Raw genomic sequence first — 11,214 nt, 5'->3', positions numbered from 1 at the left:
TATTCAAGGTTTTGACAGAAGTTCACCTTTGAGGTAAGAGTGAGCACAACCACAGGGTCAAAAGTTCAGAAAGTTAGGAGGAAAGGAGGGGTCCACACAGAACTTATTCTCTACTCTTTGTGATAGATCTCAGTCCCACCCCGCCTCCCAGTCAGCCCACAGAAGCCTGCTAGATGCTTGGTTGTAAGGTTCAGTGCATTTGTCATGGGTTATGGAATAAACATAGCACTTTGGTTATCATTAATAATATTTATTTTGGAAAAATATTTTTAAAATGAATTTCTTCATTAACAAAACAGTAAAAAAAACCCTCAAATAACATTTGCACAATATTCCATAAATACATTTATATACAAAAAAATATAGTCACATAGACCCGAAGTGCCTTTTTACATATTTACCAAAAAATTTAAATTATAAAAAATGAACATCACAAAATACTCAAGCTTTACAATTATCATGAAAATATTTTTACAGATTCAAAAAAATAACACACTTTTTCTCACCTAGTAAAAACACATTTTAGTATCAAAAAAGACAATAAAGGCAGTGTTTGTGTCTCTAATTCAAGAAAAGACTGGCTCATAAGAATCCAAAATATACACTTCAGGCAGTGCATGCTTCTTATGTAGTAAGTAAGTCCATTCATTTAAATATATATAGAAAAGCAACTGACCATAGTGCAATGATAAAATTCGTAAAAGGCAGTGCAACAGTAATCCTTGAACACAGACCCTTGCCTAGTGTCCATCTTGTTTCTTTATTTTGCAGTCACTTTGCTAACTTCAGTAGAGAACCAGCTCAAGCCTGAATTTAGTTTCTCAGCAGCAGTCAGTGAAGGAATCTATCTCCCATTCCTCTTTCAGCAGCATTCATTGGGGCACGTCTCCTTTGAAATTGTTCTGAACAACAGCTTTGCCATATCACTTCCGTTTTACACCTGTTCAGAGAAAACAAGAGCAGAGACCAGCAGAGATTAATAGGAAGAAAAAATATGGCTGTAAGGCTCAAGAGGGCCAGGAGTCTTATCTCCATGTCAGGCAAGAACAGACTCCATGTTAAGCATACTAAGGGGCAAGCCAGTAGATCATGACTGTACCATAATTGTATCCTTGTCAGCAAGAGTCACTGTACCTGTGACACCCGCTGAAGCAAGTGGCTTGCATGACCAAGGTTGTCTTAATAAAGCACAGGTTTTTACAACCTCCACAGCGCAATAAACTCAAGAGAACCAGATTTCAAGAGCTACAAATCAGTGTGGCATCATGAAAAACAGCTTAGCTGCCCTCACGTGTGTTAGATGAGGATCGCGCACCAAGACTTTTCTCTGCTTTTACAATCACCAGGTGATATACTAACCTCAGTTGCTATGATGCACTCGTCTTTCTCTTCTGATATGACATACACCGACTGGTACTTTGTGTCCTTTGAAGTGGAGTATACTGAATCTGGTCGTTTTCTTTCAGAAGTATCACTATTGAAGACAAAAAAAGACAACACAAATCAGATGGCTGCTGCTAACACCACCTACAAGACACATATACCTTTCAGAGTAAAGCTGTTCCCCCTGCACTTGGATACGAAGGATACCTCTTTAGTTGTACTGCACTTTTCTCCTCTGCCTCTGAATCATATGTTTCACACTTGGCTTCACATTTGCTGTGCTCCTCTTTAACAGAGTCCTCATTCTTGAGTTCATGCACCAAATTGTAATCCACTGACGGGTATCTAACTTTGTAGCCATTTTTATCGGAGTTATCACTGTGAAAGTCTACTTTCTTGTTTGTGTTTTTAATCTGAGTGGCACCAATGACACTTATGGAAATGTCCTTCTCCCGCTGGCAGTTTGCCAGGTTGTTCATGGTCTCAGTTTCACTCCTACATGCATCAGGCTGGTGGTGCCTCTTTTGCATTTTGAGTCTGACACAGACAACAACAGCAGCACACCCCAGCAATAGCATCAGGACCAGAATAATCCCAGCACACACCGCGATCCAGGGGAACTGGGCGTTCTGGCCTTCTGTGTACTTCTCAGTGAAGTCGACAATTACTGGTCCCTGAGGCTGCTCGGGGAGCAAAAACTGGCAGTTGAGTCCGCCATACCCCCGGGCACACTCACACACATAGCGGTTGTTTCTTTCGTGGCACGTTGCCCCGTTGTGACAAGGGTTGTGTTCACATCTGCTCACTGGGGTACTGCAGTTCTTCCCGTTGTATCCTGGGGGGCAGGTGCAGGAATAGTCATTAATTCCGTCCTGGCAGGTTCCTCCATTGACACACGGAAAGGAGGCGCAATCGTCCACATTATCGTCACAGTGTCTTCCAGTAAAGCCAGCCTGGCACTGGCATATGTAAGAATTCCCAAGATCAACACACTGGGCTCCTGCAACACATTAAATGGGACAAGCACTGAGAGGTGTACAGTCGGGCTGCCCAACCTCGGAGCTTCTGCTTCGAATGCCCAGGACACCCCAAGTGATGTTCTCCAGGTGATCATCACAATCAGCATTTGAGAAAACATTCCCTTTTGAGAAAGGTTTCGATCTTTGCTAGGTCTGTTCCACCATAAAAAAGTATGCTTTTTTTTAAAGGGAGATTTTTCTTAGTGATATTTGCTTTTCTTTCACCATCCTATTAGTTTTTTGACATGTCACTTGGCTTGGACAATAAAGCTAGTCCACCTGAGTATCAATCACATCACAGTCTCATGCTGCAGAGCTACAGTGGCAATGAATGTGGAGGACCATACTAAGGAAAGTCTTCACTAGTTTTATCAAAACGAGATGATTACTACCACAAGATTATAAGTAACAATATTTAGGATTTGTAAGGTATTTCCCATCCACAGACCTCAAAGAGCTTTTACAAACCACTTGGAAGAAAGCCTCCACATGTTTATGCAAGAGGCGTCAGGCCAAGTGACCTGGCCACAGTCACCCCTTAAGAAAATGCTATTTGTAGCAGTGAGCTATATCGTGCCATTACTTTTTAAGCACAATTCCTCCGCCAAGTCAACTATTGACATGACACAGGCCATGATTTATAACTGGGTCTTAATATGAACTCCAAATCAGAAGCCTAAGTAACTGGACAGTCTCCTTTTAAAAGGTCACCTTTGCATGTTTGGCCTTACCGTTAGCACAAGGGCTGGAACTGCAGTAATCAATTTTCTTTTCACAGTTGAACCCAGAATAACCTAGTGGGCAGCGGCAGCTGTATCCCCCATCAGGGTTGTCGGTGCACCTCCCGCCATTGAAGCATGGTCCGTCAGCACAAGTCATTGCACTCAGCTCACAGTTTTTACCGTAGAAGCCTGGGGGGCAGGTACAGGAATAGCTGTTCTCAAGATCCTGTTGGGAAGAAAAAAGAATTTTTGTTTGTTTGTTTGCTTGAAATATTTAACTGAAGTTGCCACAAAACCCCAAAAAGGATTTTGGAAAATCAGTGCAACTGACATTTCCTCCTCCTTTGGGGTTTCACATGGCACAAGCAACTCAAACTTACAGTGCAGCTTCCACCGTTCTTGCAAGGGTTGGCGTCACATTCATTGATTTCAATCTCACAGATGGAACCTGTGTACCCAGGTCGGCAAGAACAAGTGTAGCTCCCCTGGCCAGTGTTGGTGCATGTGGCACCATTTTTGCATGGCTTGTGGTGGGTGCAGTAGTTAAGGTCTGTAAAAGATTTTTTTGAAAAGAGAGATCCATCAAGACGCTTGCTACTTTACAAGGCTAGCAGAGCGCAGATGAGCTGGAAATAGCTGCTTGTTTTCTGTGTTCTAAAACACACGCTCAGGCAGGGCCTGAGCACTTACCCTGGTTACAGAAAAGGCCACCCCAGCCTTCCTGGCAGTTGCACTGCCACGGTTGCTGACAGGTACCATGAAGGCAGCCTGGGTATCGGATGCACTCGTCACAATATCGTCCCTGCCAACCCACTCTGCATCTGAAAAAAAGAAAGCCAACAGGAAAGTCTTGTCAGATTTAGATATCTCACAGTTGGAAACCCTATCGCAAACTCTGCAAACACACTGATGCCAGGGATTAAGTTTCCTAAAAGCCTTCAGTGATCCTTCATGAGAGAAAGTCACCAAGTCCAACTGTCGCATCAGCTTTCATCAGCCCCAGCTATTTCTTCCACTTCCTTAGGTAGTGCCATGGTTCCAGGTAGTTAATTTGTTTACTCTAATAACAGACAGCTAACCCTTACACATGGTACTGTAAACTCATTAGGTAAATATTAATGGCACTGATGTTTGACTTGTAGATTAATACTTTGATCTGGCATTACCTGGATTTCTCAAATTACCATCTAATATGAAGAAAGGCACTTAAACTGACCCTTGAATGACCAATGGCTTATTTAACACCAGAGCATCAACATTAAAGAAGGGAGCAGAAGGGGAGTGGAAAACTTACTTGCATTCCCCAGGTTTATCGCAAAAGCCATGTTGCTCGTCACATCCAGGCAAACAAATTGCTGTGAACGAATCAAGCAGGGAGAGATAAGCACCAGGACCAAACGCCTCCTTCTAAAAGCACAATTCTGAGAGCACCTTGTGGGCAGGGAGTGAGCCTCTTTTGCTGGGTCCAGGCAGTTAACAGCAGCTGAGTTAATCTCCAAAGTCTGCAGGAGTATTGATCTTGCCTAGTAACTGGGCACTTTACTTATCACCAGGGATGAGCATTCTTCTTAATACAGTTGCACACAGACAAAAGAGGGCTCACAATTGCTCCCTTCCCCACAGCCCCCCACCCCCCTTCCCTTCCCAGTGAGGGTCAGAAGTCCTTTTTTCCAATTCTATGCACACAGCTCCACCTCTTAATATCCCCCGAAAGTGTGTGTGTAGATAAGAGTGGACAGCTGGTGTGCAGGGTGCCAGTGCAAGACAGCTGCTCTATTGTCTATTCTCTCCCAGCAGCTGCCCCACTGCAACAATACCCCCAGCCCCGGAGCCAATGGGGCCGCGGCCGGCTCCCGCGCAGCCTATCCCTGCCCACAGCTAATCTATGGCACGCGCGTGATTTCGCTGCAAAAACTTTTTTTCTTATTCAAATAAATAAGTCTAAAGTTCTTCCTCCCTCCTTCCCCCCTTTTCGCTCCCGCCCCACTCCGAAAAGGGGCGGGTGGGTACAGACATGGTAAAGAGGTAAGCGGGCCAGCAGGAGGGAGGATGAGGGAAGGAAAAAAGGGACTTCTGCTCATTACTTCGCCTGGTTATGGAACTCATTAAGCAGGCACTGCAAAGTTTTAATTCAACAAAGCCAGCCAGAAACAATGGCATGAGAGGGGAAGGGGGAAAAAAAAAAAGAAAAAGAAAAAGAAAAAGAAAGAATCAGCACTGATAATCAGATCGCCTCAAAGTTGGAAAGAATGGAGCTGAGGGCAAGTAGACGGGAAGCAATCTGGGACTGGGAACTCTGCTTGCTAACAGGAAAACACTCTTTTTGCACACACACACAAACATGTCCCTATTGCCTAGGTCTGTGCTGTTGTTATAAACTGTTTTTCCAAGACAGAAGGAAGAGTGAACAGCATACATAACGAGTCAGGAAAGATAGAAAACATTCTGCTTTGCTATGGGAAGAGAAGCAATGCATAGGCATCCCAAAGTGCTGACAGCCTCGAAAGAGTTCATTATCAAAATGCTTCCTTTTCCCCCACCCCTTGACACAATCGGGATAGGCACTTTTGATCATGGGAAAGGTTGTAGTTCCTATTTAAAACACTGTCAAAGGAAATGCAAGCCTCTTTGCCTGCTGTTTATTGTGCAGCATTGTACCATGAACTGTTAAAAGCATCTTAGCGGTCACTAACAGTGTGAATAATCAACATGGGCCTGTCTGATAGCAGTCTGTCTGTGACCACAGCGTAGGCTGGTTTTAAAAACAAAAACAAAAAACAGAGAGGCTGCTTTTCACATTGCAACAGTTTTCTCCCTACCTCCCTGGCCCTTTGATGATGGGAGAGCAGCCCTCACACGGTAGGTAAGTCATCTGCCAGCCCACTGCAGATGTGCATATACACACAAACAGAGAATGCCATCACATGCTACAGTAGGATCTCTGTGTGTGTGTTTGCATGCGCATTGCTATGTACCTACAAAGGGTGATGATCTTGTACAAAACTGGATGTATCTGACATCTCGGACTACCCTCCTCTTATCTGCTCACTATTCCATCTTTTCCTGCTGTATCAACACACCACATTCCCAAACAACTTCAAGCTCAGGTTTACTCTAAAATTCACGTCCCTTGCTACTTTATTAGTAGTAATCATCAAGGGAACATCATAGAAGTGAGATGGGGAAGAAAGTGAATGTTCCTGCGGTTTCAGGTGCAAGAGTATCTGTCAGTGGCAGGTTTATGAGTACCACAAACGAGAAACATACAGCCTACTGCCCAGAAGCATATCTGGGATCTCCCAGTACTTGTTTCAATACAAGGTAGCAAGACATCAGACCATAACAAGCCTGCCATTCGGACAGATGCATGGATGTTGCCAAAGCCTAGCTTCCTTTCCTGAAGCCATGTACCCCTCAGTTCATGATACTGATGCACCATGGTGGGAGGGGTGGGGCAAGGTGTAAGAACTAGACCTGATATATTTTAATACATCCTCAAGCAGATGTTGAACATTTTGCTATCAAGTTTGACAATTACAGCAAAGAAGTGAGAGTGTAACATTGACATTGTCATTTTATTAGCTCGAGATGGGGCTGTTAACTTTCTATGGTAACTCTGAGGACCTCCTGACCCCCATACCAGTAAGGCCCATACGCAGCACCAGACCTCCACGTAGCCTAACTCGGTTCCCCCTCTCTTGTGGGGGCTCACATCAGAGCAACACTTCCCAGCGAGCCCCATGGGCACAGCTGAAATGATGCCTGGGGAGACAAGAAGTTGACACTCACGCTCAGTGCAGTACTGGCCTTTCCAGCCCGGGTTGCAGACTTTCTCACCACGCTCCCCGCAGGTGAAGTGACCAAAGGCATCGTCCCGGGGGCGGCAGAAGACAGAGCAGCCTTCTCCATAGTAGTGCTCGTCACACACGAAGCGGTAGGAGTACTTGAGGTCAGTGCGGCCGCTGCTGTGCAGGTCCTGGGACCACTCTTCGCCCACAGCCAAGTGCCTCTGCGTGGCCAGGCGGCTGATGAGGCGGTCAGGGTTTTCTGTGAGGAGATGGAGCAGAGAAGCAGGATTAGGGGACCTGCAGCAGGCAGTGGCAGAGGAAGACACTCAAGGCAGGGGTCTGCGGTGGGAGGGCAACTGCAGAGGCAGGATCACTAGGGCCGTGTGCCAACAGGTTGGTGTCTTTCCATGGTCTCCCGAGAAGGAGCAGGGATGGGGACAGGGATTGCGCTGTGCAACGCAGAGAGAGGGATGAAGCGGGATGGCAGAGCGGCAGGGCGGGGGTTATTCTGGGAAAGGGCCCGTTTTGAGACAGTTACCTGTGGTGAGGTCGTCCGGCGAGTCGGTGTGCAGCGCTTCGATGATGAGCGAGAAGGTGCCCTGGGGAGAGAAGGAGCAGAGACCGCCGGCCGGCGGGCCGTGAGGGCCGGCAGGGGCAGGGGGCAGCCCCGGCCCGGCCCCAGCGGGGTCTTCTGGCCGGGCCCCGCCACCACCGCCCGCCGCCCCCCACTTACGGGCCAGGTGAAGCCGAAGGGGAAGCGGATGGGGTTGCTGAAGGCGGCGGGGTCGGCGCCGCCCGCGCCGTCGGGGACGCTGAAGGAGTTGGCGCCGAGCACGGGGGTGATGGCGCTGCCGTAGGTGCAGGGCGGCTCGGGGGACACGCTGGCCTGGTAGTGCTTGAGGCACACGCGGAAGAAGGTCTTGCAGTCGCACTGCTGCAGCCCGGCGCCGCCGGGGCCGCCCCCGCGGCAGCAGTTGCGGTTGCCCAGCAGCCCCTTCTTATTGACAAACTCCTGCAGCTTCAGCTCGAAGACCCCGGAACAGCCGACCTGCAGGGGGGCAGGGGTCGGGGCGCACACCCCGCGGCCGTCAGCCCTGCGGAGCAGCCCCGCTGCCCGGCCGCCCCCCGGCCCCGCCGGCCTCCCCCTCGCACCGCGCTGCCCCCCTGCAGCGGGCCGCCTATAGGCCCCCGCACCTCCGCGGGGCCGGTGCGCGCTCGTACGCGCGCAGGGGACCCCTGCACGTCTCCGCGGCGCCGGGGGGGCGGCGGCCGCGGGAGCCCCCGGGTACTCACCTGGCAGCGGCACAGCAGCACCGAGAGGAGGGCGAGCGTCAGCAGGAACCGGCCTCCCATTTTGGAGGGGCAGGCTCTGGTGCCCTCGCTTGCCTCCCCCTTGTCTCTCTTCCGAGGGGAAAGGGGAAAGTGTCTCTCGGGGGAAGGAAAAATTTAAGCGGCCAAAGCCGCTTGTGCCAGCAGAGCTGGAAGAGTTAGTGTCACGGTTTCCTTCTTTCGGGGGTGTCTCTGATTTTTTTTCCCCCTGTCGATGTCTCTAGGTGCAGCCTCTCCGTGACTGACAGCTCTTTTGGATGGCAAAAAGAAAAAAAAAAGGTTAAGATTATCGGCTAAACTCTTTTTCTTTCCCAATCCACGGTGATCCTCCTTTTCGCCAGGAAAAATAAAAATAAAAACAAAAAACAACTTAATTCCCAATAGAGGCAGAGAAAAGGCTTCCCAAGGAAGATTAAAAATCAGCGATCTGGAAATCCCTGCAGACGAAGCGGCGGACGAGGCGGCGGCGGCGATAATTCCCGGTGCGGCGAGATGCGGGGAGCAGCTCTGCGCGGCTCCGCGCGGCTCCGCACGCCCTGCGCACGTCGGGGCTGATAGGTGTCAAACGGCAGCAGCGGCTTGCAGGTCACGTTGGAGCCTTGATCCCCTTTTCTTTACTTTTTTTTTTTTTCAAAAGAAGCACAGCTGTGTGTCGTCGCTGTGGACTTACTTTTGTTTTCAGAGGAATCCCAGCCAACAAAAATAAGCTCGTGTCTCAATAGCCGCGCACGGAGCGTGTCCGGGTGTGCTCCTGCGGGGGGGCTGCGCGGCGCCCAGCCTCGGCGGCTCTCTCTGAGTGTGAAGCGCTGAGGATCTGCCTCTCCTCGGGCGCCTGCCTCCCTTATATCCCGCCGGCCGCCCGCATGCCTAATGAGATGCAAATGAGCAGCCCCCCAATCTGGCTGGAGCTGTCACAAAGGAGCCACTTTTCCAAACCCTCCTCTCAATGGATCGCCAAATGGTCAGTGAGCTGTAAAATGTGCAACCCTCCTCCCCTCCCCTCCGCGCTCACAAAACGTGCTCATTTACATTCCTGCAAATTTGGTAACCGCAAGAATCCCCCTTCTGCTCCGGGGAGAGGGTGACACCCCCTCTGCCCCGCAGAGAGGCAGCGCAACGCGCTCCGGCGAGAAACCGACCCCGGCGGCTGCGAGCCGCGATCGCCTCTCGAAACGTGCAAAGCACCGCCGCGCCCCCAGAAAGTAACTTGCTGATCGCGACCATTTCCAGGGGGATCTGCAGCTTTAAAGGGACGGGGGTGGGGGCGAGCCGGCTCCCCACAACAAGGGAAAGCTGATCCCTTTAAATTCACACCATATTTCCCCTGGCGTGACCGGGATGACGGGCGGGCAGGGCGGCGGCGGCGGCGGCGGCGGCGGCGGCGGAGGAGGAGGAGGAGGAGGAGGAGGAGGAGGAGGAGGCGGCGGCGGCGGCGGCGGCGGCGGCGGGGGAGGAGGGGGAGTCACGGATGAATTTGTGCGAGCCGAGCCCGCCGCTTGCTCTTCCTGTGGCTCCGCTCGCAGCCCCGCCGCGATCCGGCCGGCGGAGGTGCCGGGCTGCCGGCTCTGGCCGGGCTCCCGCCGGCGCCAGGACCGGGACCGTGACTGGCGCGGTGCGGAGCGGTGCGCGGGCGGCCGCGCCTGCGGAGGGTCACCGCGCACCCACCTCTGCACGGCAGCGCCGAGCTGCCCGCTCCGCCCGGGTCCTACACCCCTGTATGATTATTATCATCATCACCAACAACCTCTCCCTCTCCCTCTCTCTCTCTCCTTTTTTTCCCCCCCCTCCTTCAGCTTAGTAAAAAGTGAGTTTGGTGTGTGTCGTTCGCGTGGCTGTCATTAAGGCCGTTTGTTATTGTGTGAGGGCTGAATCAGTTGGCTCTTTGTGCTCTCAGCTGTATGGTAATGTAGACAGCACCTGCTCGCTGCACAATGAGAGGGAGAGAAAGAGCTCCCCTCGGCGCACGCTACTGCCTCTACAACAATGTCCGCACATTTTTTAAAGAAATCCCTTCCAGCACTTCCCCCCTCCAAAAAAAAAAAAAACTTTACACCAGCCCTCACCTTATTACTTTTTTACATATCCATCAGACACTAGAACTTTTATTTTGATCTTAAAAACATGGAAAGGAGTTTACTGGTGTGGTGAAAGAGGGGTAAGAGATGATTACCGTTTGAGCAGTTTCTTAATGATGGATGGAAGCGGAGGATAAAAGTTTGCGGGTGACTCTGGCATGTCACTCGAAGCGGGGTTTTCCACTTTGTTCGGGCCCTCTGTTAAACACCTTCGGTAGGCGCAGGCGGATTCATTAGGATGCAAGGTGTAACTGTCTCTGTAAATGTCATTTTAATTGTAACAGCTCATTTCAGCACAGATTAAGCTTGTGTGCGAAAGGAGAGGATTTGGCTACAATAACCTCACTGTAGGTATGCCGTACTAAAAGCCTTATTATGGCGACTTTATTGGGTTGAAACGTGCATTTGCATGGCAAAATGTGACTTTCATTGAAGCAGATGTCTTGATCACAAATTATCTTACAATGCGCTGAAAAAAAATCTTAAAGACTTCTTAAAGTAAAAGCATGGGGTAATACTAATTAAAAGAAAATCACTAATGAGTTCATTCAGCCCAGCTCCTCTTGACTGCTACAGGACTGTAGCTGTGCACGTTCATTTACTGGGCGTTTGTGGCAGCCACCCCAGACGCAGGCAGGTACCCTTGGCACTTAAATAAGCAGGCAGATTTTTGCAACATTTTACCGCCCTGCGCGCATGGCCTTTAAATATAATTGTGGTCGAACGAGAGCTCGATATTCAGGTACGCCTCTCTCCACCCCCCTCCCCGCCCCCCCCCCCCCCCCCAGCCGTCCTCGACGCTTAGGCAAAAGCGTAAATGTGCAGGAATGCTTGTTTTCGCCCCAGAGCCGTATCTGGGCGAACCCAGGAGCAGCGATGCCGCGGGCGCCTTGCGGAG

At 50.2% G+C, this 11,214-nt stretch overlaps 1 protein-coding gene across 1 annotated transcript; it reads right to left on the bottom strand.

Annotated features, from left to right (window-relative positions):
- Positions 1 to 229: 229 nt before the first annotated feature.
- DLL1 (delta like canonical Notch ligand 1) lies at positions 230 to 9,573 on the bottom strand. The gene is made up of 11 exons (XM_026117216.2): positions 8,206 to 9,573; positions 7,646 to 7,960; positions 7,451 to 7,511; positions 6,914 to 7,171; positions 4,419 to 4,479; positions 3,815 to 3,945; positions 3,505 to 3,674; positions 3,134 to 3,350; positions 1,591 to 2,383; positions 1,360 to 1,474; positions 230 to 940 (listed from the first exon to the last, which is right to left on the bottom strand). The coding sequence occupies exons 1-11, from the start codon at positions 8,263 to 8,265 to the stop codon at positions 935 to 937; spliced, it is 2,187 nt and encodes a 728-aa protein (XP_025973001.2). The 5' UTR covers positions 8,266 to 9,573; the 3' UTR covers positions 230 to 934.
- Positions 9,574 to 11,214: the final 1,641 nt, after the last annotated feature.

Source organism: Dromaius novaehollandiae, chromosome 3, assembly GCF_036370855.1.
Source record: "Dromaius novaehollandiae isolate bDroNov1 chromosome 3, bDroNov1.hap1, whole genome shotgun sequence".
Classification (NCBI taxonomy): Eukaryota; Metazoa; Chordata; class Aves; order Casuariiformes; family Dromaiidae; genus Dromaius; species Dromaius novaehollandiae.
This window is presented reverse-complemented; position numbering and strand designations above follow the sequence as displayed.

Bases quoted from the DNA above. Each gene is read 5' to 3' on its own strand.
- DLL1 (XM_026117216.2), bottom strand. From the start codon at position 8,265: ATGGGAGGCCGGTTCCTGCTGACGCTCGCCCTCCTCTCGGTGCTGCTG. The intron at 7,961-8,205 runs GTGAGTACCCGG...GCCCCCCTGCAG, and splicing joins TGCTGCTGTGCCGCTGCCAG to GTCGGCTGTTCCGGGGTCTT. The intron at 7,172-7,450 runs GTAACTGTCTCA...ATCTCCTCACAG, and splicing joins GCCGGACGACCTCACCACAG to AAAACCCTGACCGCCTCATC.